The 16801-nt window shown below is 41.8% G+C and overlaps 1 protein-coding gene across 3 annotated transcripts in view; it reads right to left on the reverse strand.

Moving 5' to 3' along the window:
* Positions 1–16801, reverse strand: part of LOC145411688 (uncharacterized) — a 171749-nt gene that overhangs the window by 23837 nt on the left and 131111 nt on the right. For all 3 annotated transcript variants that reach the window (XM_080281698.1, XM_080281697.1, XM_080281699.1), the window contains exons 18-20: positions 10326–10424; positions 2656–2754; positions 2209–2307 (exon numbers count right to left, since the gene is read on the reverse strand). In XM_080281698.1, coding sequence (XP_080137824.1) covers positions 2209–2307; positions 2656–2754; positions 10326–10424 — 297 coding nt within the window. The remainder of the gene's footprint in view (positions 1–2208; positions 2308–2655; positions 2755–10325; positions 10425–16801) is intronic.

Raw genomic sequence — 16801 nt, forward strand, 5'->3', positions numbered from 1 at the left:
GTCCCAGATGACTGGCTGAAGACTGAGACTGTAAATGTGTACAAGGTGATGTCCTAGAAAGAGGAAATATATAGGCATAATGAAAGTAATGGAGAAAGTCCTAGAAGGTTTGATTAAGGAAAGAGTGAATATTGATGAGATGCAGTTTGGGTTTATGCCAGGCAAAGGGACCACTGATGCCAGATTCACTGTCCAACACATTCAGGAAATATATATAGGAATGAAAAGGGAGCTGTACAGCACTTTGTTTTTGTTAATTTGGAGAGGACGACCTTTGACAGTCTCCAGGAAGGTGGCAATGTGGGCAATGAGAAGCTTGGGATCAAGGAGCGGCTGTATGTGGGTGCCTACACCCAGGTAAGAGTGAATGGAGATTTGAGTGATGAGTTTTCCATGAATTCTGGGGTTACACTTGAGCCCCTTATAGTTTGTCATGGAGTGTGAAGTTCTCTTACCTGCCGTCAGAAATGGACCTCCTTGGGAGAAGTTGTATGCTGATGACTTGGTGTTGATTGCAGAGAATGTAGGGAAGGCGGAGAAAAGATTTGGGAAATGGAAAGATGGAATGAGCATAAGGGTTTGAGAGTAAATGTGGATAGAATAAAAGTGATGTTATCTAGGGCTGGTGGTAGTACCGTCAAGACAGAGGGAGAGTGGCCATGTTCCGTTTGCCTCAAGGATGTGGGAAGTAACTCCATCTTGTGCAGTATTTGTGATAAGTGGGTGCATGACAGATGTTGTGGTATTAGAGGAAGACTGCAAGATAATGTTGATATTGTGTGTGCAGTGTGCTGGGGAGAACATGTAGAGATTGTCAGGCATGAAGGGTTGATCGTGCTGGCAAGTCTTTTGAGTGTGTGGAAGTTTTATTTGGGGGACATGTTATGTTCTGGAGGTGGGGCAGAAGCTAGCTCAGTGGCTAGGGTAAGGAGTGGTTGGAGGAAGTTCAGGGAGCTACATTGAGAGGGTTCTCTCTCCATGTTAAGAGGTCTTGGTATGCAGAGTGTATCAGGAGTGTCATGCAGCATGGTAGTGAGACCTGGGCAGTAAAGGAGGAGGATGTTTTGCAGGCTCAAACATATATAAATGATAATGATTAGATGGCTGTGTAGTGCATCCTTGAATACTAGGCTTGTGGGGGCCTAGGTTTACGAGTGAAAAGTTAAAAACAAGGATGGGATTGGACTGTATTGGTGTTGTGATGAGGAAGGGTAGATTGAGATGGTTTCAGTATGTGGAGAGGATGGAGATCACAGTTGGGTTGCAAAAGGCAGACTGAATAAGACCTGGGATGAGGTCATAGAGTGTGACCTCAAGGATAAGGGACCAAATAGGGAGGCTGCCAGAGACTGAGCGGTGTGGAAAGCCACCATTAGATGACCAAGGCTTGATGCATGCAAGCGTGTTGGAGCCTTTGTAAATGATACAATACATGTACCAGTCAGCCTCATTGTACAGACAGTTGCATTCATGCAGAGTCAGTCAGATAACAATCAATCCTATTGTATACTGAAGATAGGGATTGTAGCAACTGTATAAGTAATATCATGATTGTTTATCAAAAAAGGTGCCTCACAGGAAATTGTAGCAATCATATAAGGGAAAAATGGTGATCATACATGTAGAAAAGGTTGCTAAAACGTTGTGGTCATATAAATAAATAATTGTATAACAGTTGATCATAAAAATGAAGGTTTCCTTAATGTACCGTATATTTTTAAAATTTCATCAAAGACCAGTTTTATGCATATGAGATAGAAGAAGGCATGTTCATAAAGGTATGCAAATTTCCTGGTTCATGTTTACTGTAGGTAGGCTGTAACAAGCACCAAAATAATTTTAAATTCAGCTTTCAGCCCAAATCCTACGATGTATATCCCACTCATCCTGGGAACAGCACATGATGTATGTTGCAATTTACAGATTAAAGAGTGGAATTCATAGGCTGAGGGAGAGACAGACTGGGAACAGTTTTAGAGTTGTCTATTTGTGTCATGATTTTACTGTACAGGTACATAATTTGTGATGACAACCTGAAGCCAACCAACACTGCTTATGGTACACCCTTATATATGTTCATCTGCTATATTGTACATTAACAGCATATTGCTTATCTCATGTACTGGATTGTGGGAGATAATGCTATAATTCTTTTGCTACATAAACTCAATACAAGAAGAGAAACATAAATATGAAAGCAATACCTACCTTGCTTATCATTCACCTCTATGTCAGCACCAAAATCCAACAGCATTTTTACAACTCGTCTTTCTCCATGCTCTGATGCTGTCTTCAAGGCAGTCCATCCTGAGGAATTAGAATGGTCCATGTATTTTCCAACCAAGGTATACATAAAACAATCGTATTCCTGTATACAGAAAAGTGAGAAGAAATATACAGTGACCATAGCTGAGCCACATACAAAAAGAAAAATGTGGTGTTTATAAGATGTAATTTTAGCTTTAACTGCACACACATGCATTCATTACCAAATCAGATACCACATGGAAAATGCAGATGGCCCGACAAAATATTATGTCGTTGATAAAATTCCTTCTGACAGGCAGTTCTTTCCTAAATTTAATAAAAACTAGTGGTACTCTATTCACATGATAAAAAAGACATCATCATACTGAAGGTGTTAAATTTATTTACCTTCATTATCACGTGTGTCTACATCTGCCTTCTCTCTCAGCAGCAGAGTTATCATCTTGTATTGACCTTTCTTGGCTGCAATCTTGAAAGCAGTCCATCCTGGGGATAGGATAGCTCAGTCATTGAAGTTTATTGAAAATGAAAACAGAGCCAAGAGTGTAATACAGACGCAATTTATCAGTATTGGTATATCACTTCTAGTAACAGGGAATGATAAGTGACTCATTAAAAAAAAGTGTAAAACAATGAAAAGTATGGACGGGTGGCAACAAGGCAAAAAAGTTGATGTCTCTCATCATAACCATTCAACTTTGAAGATCCTGTTCTCCTTAACTGCTGCAGTAATGACCTCAGAAAATATCTCCTGTAGTTACTACACTCTGCATATATGCTGACCAACTATGAGGACATCAAACACCTTTATATCGCCTACCGGTACATTAATATAGAATCGCTTTTGGTACTGAAGCATCATAGAACTCCTTGCAACATATGGTAGTTTTCTTTCCACACAACACACAGAATCCCTTCCATACCTCCCTGTTCATCTTGTCATAGAGCTTTCTGGAATTCTTAGATGTTTTGCAATCCTTCTTATGTACTTTTGATGCTATCTGCCTATAATGTATAGATTATATAATCTACAGGACCCGTACCTTTCTAGACTCCCACCTTTTTCTTCACTCATTAGTCTCTCTGATATCGCATAGGTTATTTCAGTCACTATTTTTCCCTGTACATTACCTGTAGCAGTTCTTAAACATATCCCATGAAGGTGTTTGCATTCATTCCAATCACCTTTACTTTTGTACAGAGGTAGGCCTACAATCATACCCCTTTTTCACTCCGCTGGTAAAGATCCACCAATTCAGTCTTCCTGGCATATTTCCCTTATATTATTTATTGCACCCCTTCAGCTACATATTATCATTTCAGCACATACTGCAGGAAGAGACACTGGCTTACCATACTATGCTTTCGCCTGTAACGTGGTATCGAGTAACACAGATTTGCACCTATGTGGTACCCTAGAGTGTGACCAAAAAATAGGTACAGGTATACCCTGGTTTAATGATGCAATTGGTTAAGTAAAAACTCATCATTAGGCAGGGTATTGTATCTCGGGGTAGATTTAACGTGTATAGGAATGCGTTTTTGAGCCTTGGGTTTCCCCCCAACCACGTCCTAAACCTACCCAAATGAGTCCAAAAACAAGTTTAAAGCCAATGTAAATGGCCTAACAGCTGTAAAAGAAGCTAACCTAAACCTAACACCTGTAAATAACTCACTAAAACCAAGAAATAAAATCTGATAATCATCAAATATAAGTCTGGAAAAAATAAAGCTTAGTAAACTGTATGCCAAATGACAGTGTTCACTCCACTTATGGCTATAACACATTAATCTGAGTCTGATAAGAACAGTTTATAAATCACCCTACACACACAATTTTAGTGTAAGATGTCATCAAAATTGGTTAAATAAAAAAAAAATCAAAACCAATCGTTAATCCGAGGTTTGGCCATCATTAGGCTGGGTATGGTGGTATTTCTACCCCCATCGTTAAGCCGGGATATCGCATCTAGGGGTATCGTATATTGAGGTATACCTGTACCACAGTCACAAACAGATATACCGCGGTGAGTTGGCAGGCGTCAGAACTCTTAGGCGGCCCGCCAAGTCAAATGTTGCACGTGATGACGTCAGGTGAGCGATGCATTGTGATTGGTCACGTGACGTCACATCCATGTGTACCCCCATTGGTCACTAGGGGCATGCTACATTGTTTTTTGCTAGGTCTCCTGCCTTGTGGCCACATCTGAGGTAGCTACTCCCAGGGTACAGAGCGTTGTTACCTAAGTAATGTGTCTCACAGCCGACTGGAACACACCAACAAGTAACGTCACTGCACCTACTGCCAGAAAATGAAGATAGTAAGAGAATTGGAGGGTGGGAAGGGACAAGTTGACTTAGCAGACAAGCACAAGGTTAATGAAAGCACCATCAGGACAATTTGGAAGACCAAGAAAAGATGAAGGCATACGTCAAGAGCAACCCCACACTGGCAGGACAAGCTGTAACGTATATCAGGAATGCAGCATTGAAGACCACGAAGTAACTTTTGCTTTGGTTCGTTGAGAGGCAGAGACGTTGAAACATCCCTACTGACGATACCATGCTATGTGATAGAGCCAAGCATTTCTACAATCAGGTAAGTAGATGGCTAATCCAGGAGAACCCAACACCCTTCAAGGCCTCAGTAAGTTGATCAAATTCTATTATTAAGAGGAATGGATTAGGAGTGTTAGTTTGACTGGTGAGGGGGCCAGTGCTCATGTTTCTGCTGCTTCTGCCTTCCCTACACTTTTTAGAGATGTCTTCAGAGACTGTGGGTACATCCAGGACCAGATTTTTAATGCTGATGAGACAGGGCTTTTTTTTTGGAAAAAAAAAAAAAAAAATGCCCACAAGGGCCTACATCCAACGGTGTGAGCAGCAGGCACGTGGTTACAAAGCGTCTAAAGAAAGACTCGCTCAACTCCTAACCTGTAATGCCTCCGAGACCTGCAGAATGAAACCATTTGTTATCTCACGAGCCAAGAAACCACATGCCTATGGGACCTGTTACATGGACAAGCCCAGTGTGCACTGGATGTACAACAAGAAGGTGTGGATGTCAGGCACAGTTTGTCTGAAATGGTTTGACAAGTGCTTCACAAAAGAAGGAGAAGATTTCTACATGCGGCACAGCTTAGCATTTAAGATCCTGCTTCTCTAGGCAGTGTGCCAGGTCAATCACCACACCTGGACAGTCACCACCCCAACATCAAGGTTGTGTTCATGCCTCCGAACACAACCTCACTCCTCCAACCCCTTGACCAACAAGTGATTGCAGTGTTGAAGGCAACCTGCGCCTTGAAGACCTTCGCTATGCTCTAAGCTGCCACCAACATTGACGAAGATTTGGACAAGCTGGCAACTTCACCAGATTCACCATGACCTGAGTCACCTACCCCTGGCATGAGCCTTGACTCACCACTGCCACCCGCTATTGCTGCCATCACCGCAACACAGCACTCTAGGGAGGCACAGTCTATCATCAACTTTTGAAAGTCATTTATCATTGAAAACAGAGTGGACATCATTGTTGAAGCCTGGAATGAGTTGATGCAGGCTACGGTGCATCACACCTGGCACGTTTTGCAAGCTTTGGCAGGCCACGGACTTGACTTAGAGAGCAAGCCACAGAATTTTGATGTAGCAGTTGATACAGCAGTGGAGGCAGCAAGGAAGGTCGCTGGCATGGAACAACTCAACGCTGCTGACATACAGGAGCTTCTTGCCTCAGACCCCACCCTGGACACTGAGGAACTGTTAGGACCAGCTGCAGAAAGAGAGTGAAGAATAGGGAGAGCCAGAGGTAAGTCCATTGGGAGGGATAGCAACAAGCGCCCTGAGAGAAATTGTGGAACTGTATGAGAAGCTCACCTTCGTCATCACCAACCAGGACACAGATAAGGACCAAGCCAAGCAAACTGCTGCATTAGCAGCCAGTGATGTGAGGCAGCACACAGAGATGTTTAGGGAGAGAGTGAACGCTCAGCAGCAGAAGATGATCACTGACTGTTTTGAGTTTATCAGGACACTTCACAACAATCATCCTCTGGCAGCAATTCAAGCTCAGAAGACAGTGTTCAACCAGATGAAGAGGGTTATGCCCATAGTTTCCTCCGTGGACTTTTGAAGGGTTTGACTCCGACAACGAAGGGGACCAGTCAAGCACATCTTGACAGTGACTACAGAGAACGGGATCTGGGGGTGCCGGGGACAGTGAGTATGGTCATCAGAGCCAGTCAGGTTAGGGACCTATACTTTTTTTTATTAATGTCTAGGAACCTTCCTTATGTATTTTCAAAAACTTCCTGTGTCTGAGTACCAGAGTGAATGTCAGAAGGATGTTTTATGGAAGGTTTGGGTGGGATTTGGGGTGAAAAGGGCGACTTTGGAAAATGTCCGGTCTAGGTTAGCCCTCTATAATGGAAACATATGGAACGTACTACAGAAAAGTATACTACGGCATGTGGCCAATCTACATTACCCGAGTTAAAGGAGGGAGCACTGTACAGTACTTTTCATTTATTTTACTTTGACAGTACCGTATTTGTAAGAATATTTGCTACACAAGAGAATGCAAGAAAGTTATTTTTGTTTTGCTGCTGTGCTAACCAAATTTTGTATCTGAGATCCCAAGAAGATAGTGTCTATCAATCTATCTATCTATAGTCAGATGCCTCAGTCCTGTAAGGGGTGGCCACTGACTAATCGCCTCCATATTGTCCCATCCCCTACATTTTGCTGGCCTCTTCCCAACACACGCCTCCCTCCCTCATATACCTCTCCACTTCATCCCTCCCTCATATACCTCTCCACTTCATCCCTCCCTCATATACCTCTCCACTTCATCCCTCCCTCATATACCTCTCCACTTCATCCCTCCCTCATATACCTCTCCACTTCATCCCTCCCTCATATACCTCTCCACTTCATCCCTCCATCTCATCCTCGGTCTCCACCTCACTCACATACCCTCTCATCAGTCTTTCTCTCTCTCTCTCTCTCCATCCTATTCACATGGCCAACCCACCTATGTATATTTCTCATAACACTTTGTCACATCCACATCCACACAGCAACCCTTCTTCACTTCATCATTTGTCAGTCTGTCTCTCCATGTAACTCCACATGCTCCTTTCTAATAACTCATATCCACTGCTCCCACTCTTGACGTTTGTCCAGCCAGCAAGGTCCAAGCATTGCTTCCGTACGTTAGAGTTGGTGTCACAAGACTATGATGGAGTGCTTTTTTTTTCTTTTTTCTTTTTTCTTTTTTTTTTTCCTTATCACTGCTTTCAAAGAACTAACAACATTTCTTCCCTGTTGTACCCTTTCAAGCACTTCCTTCTCTGACTTCCATCTTTATGCATCACACAACTATACAGTACTGAAGTAATTAAATGCACTCATATTTTCCATTTCCTCACCATCTAACCTCACTGTGCATTCAATGACTTAATTTCTTTCAATAACCACAACTTTACTCTTCCCTACATTCACCTTTAGATTCCATTTCTTACACACACTCCCAAATGAATTCACCAAGCCTTGCAGTTCCTCTTTGTCATCACTTAACAATACAGTTTCATATACAAACAACAGAAGAGGAAGTTTCCAAATGCTGCCCTCTCTCATTAGGACTGCTTGAACATCTCTTGCCCTACCTTGTATCTCATTTTATAACTCTACCCATATACAGATTGAAGAACCATGGAGACATGACACATTCTTGTTTCAATCCAACATTCAGATAGAAAAATTCACTCAGTTCACTATCCATATGAACTGCAGCCACTGTGCCCTCATACATACTCTTTACAGCATTTAACAGCTTCCCATTTACTTCATATATTCTTAATATTTTCCTCATTCCTTGTCTGTCCACTTTGTCATATGCATTCTCCAAATCCATGAAGGCCACATACAACTTCCTTCCCATTTCTAGAAACTTTTCCACTAAGACCTTAGGATGAATACCTGATTTACGCAACTCCTTCCCTTCCTAATACTTCCCTGTTCTGCTGCAGCTAATCTCTCTTGCTATTTCCCTAGCTCTGTCAATAAGTATCCAGCCAAAAACTTTTCCCATTACACTGAGAAGACAAATGCCCGTATGATTACCACACACTTCTTTTTCCCCTTTTTCTTTGTACAGGGGAATAATTATACCCAACTTCCAATCCTCAGGGATTCTACCTTCCTCCCAGCCCAATCTGCACATCTTCCATATCCATTCTATTACTATCTTTCCCCTGCACTTGAGCATTTCACCACACACTCCCTCAGTTACTGGAGCTTTCCTCATTTTGACTTTCTTCACTACTTCCACAACAGTTCATTCACTTATTACTGTATGTGTTTCGAGGACATGAAAGGCCTAGTGCACAACGGGAGGGGGGGGGAAGTTAAATAATCGATAGTGTGCCTTTTGGTTTTGAAAACGCAAAATCAGGGTATCAAAGTGAGCCAAATCCAGTGTCCCACCTCAGAACACAACCTATCCTTGTAGAGCACAATCTGTGTCACTGTCACAAGCTGTGGCCATGGATAGTGAACATCTACTGATCTGAAATGTAAGCAAAATCCTGGCACCCTTTGACGAGTTTAAAGATCAATTGACAGTGAATGAAATCAGTAAAGTGAGAACTCAAGAGTTCTGAATGCCACTGAAAACAGACCCCGTTACTACGGAGACAGGCATGCCGAGGAAGTGAACCAAAGGCATCAGACTGTGATCACCACCATCTCTACTCCACCACAGCAAGAAGATCCAGTGCCATAAACATCAGCCGATGATGACAATGATGGTGCATCTGTAGTGTCTGCCTTGGACTTGAGGGGCTCATGACTGATGTGGGACATGTTGTTGGTGGTGGTGGTGATGTGATGGAGTTGGGCAGTGTGGAGGGTGCTGGGACTGGGGCACCATAACTGCCTCGCACTGCCTCGGAACCCCATCTCTTCAAGTCTGCTAAGCCTTTCCTGCATAGATTTTAAGGAAAGGGGCTGCTTCCTGTGTACATGTGTTTAATGCCCCATAATACATAGGGAAAATGACAGTGTAGGAGCCAAAGGGATGACTTTTGAGGTGGCCACCCCACCAAAGAATTTCCTCCATAAGGTATGTTATTTGAAAAGCTCAAAATTTCTAGAGAGCAAGGTCTTCTTCTACCCCAGTTCTTGCATATTAAGTGAATGGACTCTACTTCCATCCTACTGATCTCTTCCTCCCTTCTTATCTCCCTCCTTCTCCCAGCCATTCCCCAGCCACTTATACTCGCGTTACTTTCAATGTCTCTGTTTAACAATTTCTTAAAGTATTCTGTCCATCCACTCACTTTTTTCTCCCTTCTCCACCAGCATTCTACCATTTTTATCTTTCACTTCCCTACTACCTTCTCTATTGCCCTGTCTAACTCTCCTTATCTCCTTCCACAACATTTTCTTACATTCTCTCCACTTTACACTCAAATTCCCTCAAATTCCACATCCACTCTCGTCTTTCATACTAATCTTTTTACCTCTCTCTTCTTCCCTATATATAACTCTCTGTTCTCTCAGCTTCCTCCATTCCTCTGCTTCTTATCCACTCACCATATACTTTCTTCTTGCCACAGCTTGTCTCACCTCTCATTCCACCATACTGTTCCATCCACTCTCTTTCATCATCTCTTCACCCCAAACACCATTTCACATGCTGCACAGATTTCTTCTGTGAATATCTTGCACACACCTTCCACCTCCCCCATCTGCTTGAAGTTGTATTTACCCAATTGCTCCTCCAGGTCTCTTTTATATTCCTTCTTTTTTTCATCCTCTTGCAACCTTTCTACCCTCTTTGTATAGACTACATCCTCCTGTCTTTCTTTCCTTTTATTTATCCATCGCATTTTCACCTTAAATAGTACATGGGAAAACTAAAGAAAATATACATAAAGGGAAAGTGAATGCTTTGTCAGGTAGTAGTAAGAACAACTGAAAAAAGATTATATTAGATGATGTTATGACATTATTTGTCTGAACATGCTGAATATTCATGACTATTAATCACTTGCCATTATTTTCTTTGTGATTGACTCTGGCACCAGCTCTTATCAGGAGCTCAGCAATCTTGTGATGTCCACCTAGGGCTGCAGCAGTGAGGGGAGTGTCTCCTGCAAAAGAAGTTACATTGGATCAAGTTAAGGTGTATGTTTAATTATTTAGTGTTCAGGAAATTATTTTACCTGTAACTCACCAGCATTTCAGTAATAACATTAAACATGCATTACAGTGGCTCCTGTTCTAGTACATTCTTAAGGTTAGTTTTAAAGAATCCTACCTCATCCTTTATTTGAAATTAGGTGGGAGACAGAGTCTGCATGATGCTAGACGAGGAGACACAACTTCATCCGAGTTTGTACTGCATGTTTTGAGGACATTTTGAGAAATTTAAATTGGGGTGGCAAAGGAGTTAACATAAATGGTGAGTGACTAAACATTCTTTGATTTGCTGACAACACAGTTATTTTCAGTGAATCATTAGAGGATATTCGGAATATGACAGTTAATCAGAGCAGAGTTGGGGAAAGACAATTGGTGCAAAAATGAATATGATGAAAAATAAATTATGTCAGACATGTTAAAATCTTTTCAGTACAAATGGGCAGTGAAATAAGAATTACTAAAAAATACATAGTGTACTGTATATGGAGAGACGGCAGTTTGGAAAGTTCCAGTTCATAACAGTGAAATAATCAAGAATAGGAATAGAATGGAGTGCTTTTGGTAATAAATATCAAAGTTGTAATTTCATGTTTGTAAGTCTGAAGTGTAACATTCCCTATGAACAAACATAAGGAATATTCTGGGAGAAATGACAGTGATTATAGTACAGTAAAAGTCCAATATTTTGGCATCCAATTCCCCGGCAAATCTGACATTTCGGCAGTTTTGAGAAATAGTCCCATTTACGAAAATCTCCGATCGTTCGGCAGATTCTCCGATTTTTTTCGTCAGTCTTGAAATTCTCCATGAGGCTCGCCAGCTAGCTACCCGCCTTTACCCGCCTTAGTGAGTGACATAGTGAAAGTGATGGAACGAGTCTACCACTGCCATGAAGCTCAGAGGCTAGCTCTTTCTCCTATAGCATAAAGAGAGGACAAACATGTAGTGAGTCTAGCATGGGAAAGAGAATCTGTTTCACCATTCTTCCGCCATTTTTCCGAGTTGTTGCCGTGCTGCTGCCGACTTCTCTTGATTCTTCTGTGTGCTTTGTGAACTTCGTACCGAAATACCTCTGAAATTACTATTCGAGTGTGCTGTAAGCACTATAACATCAGACAGGAGCTTTGTAACACCTGAGTGGACCAGCCGTGTGTTGTGAACAGTATAAACATCTGCGTGCTTTGAAAATGGCCTCCACGTGTGGAAAGTTAACTGGTGTTAGCAAGAAGCGTACACATAAGATGTGGACTTCTTCCAGCAGTAGCAGACTCCAATCAACCCCTTCTATTGTACATATGTAAATAAGGAACCTACTATAAGTTTAGGTAAGTGCATGTGAACTTGTAGGCCTACTGTACCATTACATTTATATACAGTATGTTCACTAATTTCTTTATTTTTCATATTCATGTATAGTACTGTATTCATTACAGTATTGTACAGTATCAAACAGTATACAGTACTCTCTCCAAACACATTTGTAATGATATGAGTAATGATGATAGTGTTCACCGAAACATATAAGGTACTGAGTGGGTAGGGTTTTCGATAATTCGGCAATTTTGATATTTCGACACTTGCCTGGTCCCATAGATGCCGAAAAATCGGACTTCTACTGTATGTAACCTGGATAAGGGAGCAAACAAAACTAGAGGGTAGAATCATCAAAATAATAAGAAAAAGTACAAATGGATGTGAACAGGTCATTTTCTTCATAGAACAGATATTAGATGGCACAGATTTGTAGAACAGGTAATGGATGGACAGTCAAGATGATTAAGTGGCAAACCAGAGAGAAATGAGAGGAAGATGCAGACAGAGAACAACATGGAGAGATGAAGTTTTCAGATTTGCTCTGACTAGACAGAACCTGCAAGCAGTCAGTAGGTCAGAGTAGATAAAAATAGGAAAGACCATCTCACAGTAGATTATTTCAGGATGATGATGCAGGTGGTGGTGATGGTGATAAACAGTGATAATAATGATGATGAGGTGCATATTTATATATTTATTTATTTATTTTTTTTAAAGATGTGCAGAGGAAGAAAAACTAATTAAATAGAGAAAAGATAGACTCAAGGTGTCTTCCATTCATAAAATATTAGTAACAGCTGGACATGAACTGCTGAAGGTTGAAGTTTGGGGGAAAACTATTCTAGGAACGCAGTTTCTGAAGACAGACAGTTTGGGATATGAAGGAATTCTGAGACAGAAGTTCTGCAGTGTTGCAATATGTTAGTCAAGTCGTGAGTGCTACCAGATGCCTGTGCAGCACAGGGGCAGGTGCGGAGAGGTGAGATAATGGACACAACCTCATCTGATTATTGGCCATGGAAGTATATGTAAAATAATGCAAGTTAGGCAATATTCCTTCCCACTTGTAGGGGAGGTAGTTTTTTTTTGTAACTGCTGGGTTATAATTCTGCTTTTGTTCTCAGTTTTGTCCATTTGTTTTGCTGCAACCTCCCCACCTCAGTTCCACAAGGGCGAGCAATATTCTAGTTGAGAACACACATGACTCTTTCAAATTATAGCTAACTGCTCATGAATGGAGAATTTACAGACTCTACAGTAATCCAAGTTTCTTTGAGGTGGTGTTAGCAAGTGATCTTGGAAATATGAGATCAACTGAGAGTACTGTTAAGTGAAACACCAAAAATTTCTATACTGTTAAAGACAGGAATATTGCTTGCATTCAGGGTATTACCTGAAGAAAGCCTTAGTTTAATCGCGCTTGTTCTAATGCTGTCCGCAACAAGGAGAGGGCCTATAAAAGGTACCAGAGCCAACCCACCCTTGAATTGCACCTTTTTTTTATGTTTCTTCCCGGAATCGTGCTAATTCTGTTCTTTGCACTGCAAAAAATAATTTCATCCGTACTAGCTGTCAACTCTCCAACTCGAATTCTTCCCGCTCCTTCTGGCACCTTGTCAAAAACCTTTCTAACAACTTTACCTCATCATCCTTCCCTCCTCTTTTCTACTCTGATGGCTCTGAAGCTATTTCTTCTACTGATAAAGCAGATCCCTTCGCTCAGACTTTCTCCTCCAATTCAACCTTAGATGATTCCGGTGCTGTTCCTCCATCACTTCCTCCCTCTGACTTCCACATGGCTGACATTAAAATATCTTCAGCTGATGTATTTTCTGCCATCACTGGCCTCAGTACTAACAAGGCATATGGGCCTGTTGGAGTCCCTCCTGTTGTCCTCAAGAACTGTGCGTCTGTGCTTACACCCTGCCTAGGTAAACTCTTTCGCCTGTATCTTTCGGCTTGCACCTCTCCTTCTTGCTGGAAGTTTGCTGTCATTCAGCCAGTCTCAAAGAAGGGTGACCATTCCCAACCCTCTAACTATCGTCCAATTGCTTTAACATCCTGTGTCTCAAGAGTTTTCGAGTCTGTTCTTTAAAAAAATTTAAAGCATCTTTCCTATCACAACCTCCATTCTGATCGTCAGTATGGGTTCCATCAGGGACGCTCGACTGGCAATCTTCTCACCTACCTTTCTGACTCCTGGTCATCCTCCTTTCGGGACTTTGATGAAAGCTTTGCCATCACACTTGACATCTGAGGCTTTCGATCGAGTCTGGCATAAATCTTTAATTTCCATGCTGCCCTCTTACAGTTCCTATCCTTCTATCTGTGCCTTCATCTACAGCTTCCTTTCTGGTTGTTCTATAGCTGCTGTTGTAGATGGCCATCGTTCTTCTCCTAGATCTATCAATAACAGTGTTCCTCAGGGCTCTGTCTTATCACCAACTTTCTTTTATTCATCAGTGATCTTCTGAGCTGTACATCTAACCCTATCCACTCATATGCTGATGATTCCACCCTTCACTTTCTATTCGGTTCCCAGAACGTCCATCCCAGCAGTTACTTCAGCAAACAATGGGTGAGGTTATGACACACCTAATGTCTGACTTGGTTCGTATCTCTGACTGGGGTAAAAATAATCTTGTTGTTTTTAATGCATCAAAGACTCAGTTTTTACACCTATCAACACGACAGAATCTTCCACAGGAGCACCCACTGATGTTTAATAATATCCAGCTCAAGTCTGAATCATCCATGAACATGCTTGGGGTTTCATTTGCTCGGGATTTATCTTGGAAAGATCATATTACATCTCTTGTAAAATCAGCTTCCAAGAGATTGGGTGTGCTAAGTAGACTCCGTACCTTCTTTACCCTCCCACAGTTGTTGACTTTATGCACGGGTTTTATTCGCCCCTGTGTAGAGTACAACTCTCATGTGTGGGAAGGCTCCCCACATACAGCTCTTCTCAATAGGGTGGAGTCAAAGGCTTTTCGTCTCATTAACTCTCCTTCTCTTACTGGCTCCCTTCAATCTTTGTCTCTTTGCCGCACTGTTGCCTCTTTATCTCTTTTCTTTTGCTACTTCCGTGGTCACTGCTCCTCTGAACTGTCTGCTTGCATCCCTCCACCTCTACGACAGGCGCATAGCACCTGTCTAGTAACAAACTCTCATCCCTTTTCTGTCCAACTCTCTAATGCAAGAGTTAACCATTACTCCCAGTCCTTCATTTATGCAGTGAGTCAACTCTGGAACTGTCTCCCTTTGTCTGTATTTCGTACTTCCTATGATCTCCGGTCTTTCAGACGCAGTGTGTCCAGGCATCTCGAAATGAACAGATCTTGAATTTGTCTCTTTTTTGTATTGTTTTTGTTTTTTATTCTTGGAAGGAATTGTTTGTGGGCTCCAGGCCTTTGGTTCCTTCTTATTCGCATAAAAATTATATATATACAGGTCTCCCTCGTTTTATGATTGGCATGCGTTCCTAGAAAGGCAATCGTAAACCGAAATATCGTTAAGCGAAATTAAGGTTTAATGGGATAAATAGGGATGCGTTCCTGGACTCATGTATAAGGAACCCAAGACCCATACAAGTGATCTAATATGCAGTAATAATGATGATGTTTTATGTACTGTAGAGTCGTGCTTGTCTCCCCAGCTTTCTTAATGTTGACAGCATGCTTTATAACAGTCAATACAGTCGACTGTGCAAGACTCATGGAACGAGCGATGGAGTTTGCCCCCTCACCTGCTTCATGCTGCTTCACAATATTAAGCTTAGACTCCAGGGTTAAGGACGTTCTTGCTTTCTTTGGCTTCATATCACCAGCACCAGATGTTGCAGGGCATTTACAAGACATCACGGTGGTGGCACTAGGGGGTGCAAAATATGAATAACAGGAGAAATAGTAATATCATGGGCACTGATGCACACAGATGCACGGAGGTTGTATGCTGAACAAGCACGCAGGTGAGACTGGGAAAAGCGCGGGAAACTGTGTGGGTGGGGCGGGTATGCCACGCATCTCTCAGCTGATCTGCCTGTGAGTGCAAGATTTCCACATGTCCAATCGTAAAATGAACACTTGGTACTAAAGAACAAGGATCGTAAATGAGAAATATCGTAAAACGATACAACGTAAAACGAGGGAGACCTGTATATACAGTAATCACTCTAATATCCGGACGCCCAATATCCGAACATCCCCACTATCCGGACATAAGAATGTTTCATACTGTACTTTTTTCCATACTATACTTACCTCATTTCACTCTTTAATGTCCTTTATTGGTGTGAATAGGGTGCTAGGAGCTATGCATGTGCATAGGAAGGTGTTTTTCTGAGTTAGGCTAAATTAGGGTCCATAAGTACCAGTCCAGGAGCCAGTCACCTGAATGTTTATTATTGTATGAACCTACTTCTAAACCCTCATTTTATGTTTCTTTTGCATTTATTTCAGTCATTTATGTGCCTTAATGGTGTGATTTGGGTCTTAAATAGGTGCTATGCATGTCCAGAGGGAGTTGTATAGGTGTTTCTCTGAGTTAGGGTCCATAAGTACAAGTCCATAAGCTGGGGCCCAATATCCGGACAGAACCAATATCCGGACCTACCTATGGCTCTATTACGTCGGATATTGGAGTGATTACTGTATATATCCACACACACACACACACACACACACACAGTACACCCATTCCTCAATATCTGGCAGTGTAATGTACCAGTGGGAGTGTTTGGTCACCGGGTATGTTGGATATTGAAGCAGTTTTTCCCATAAGATACTGGAGAAAAGCCGGAGATGAATTCCAGACCCAAACCCAAACACTCATATACTGTACCATACTCAATCAATAAAGACAGACACAGAAACACCATAGGTACAGTAATACCCCGATATAAGATAACCCTAAATTCAATACCCTGGCTTAACAGTGGGGGTAGAAATAAAGTACTACCATACCCCGCCTAACATTGGCCAAACCCAGATTTAATGACGGGTTTTGATTC

This window comes from Coenobita brevimanus, chromosome 90, assembly GCF_032717465.1.
Source record: "Coenobita brevimanus isolate Jiangsu-jjx chromosome 90, ASM3271746v2, whole genome shotgun sequence".
Lineage (NCBI taxonomy): Eukaryota > Metazoa > Arthropoda > Malacostraca > Decapoda > Coenobitidae > Coenobita > Coenobita brevimanus.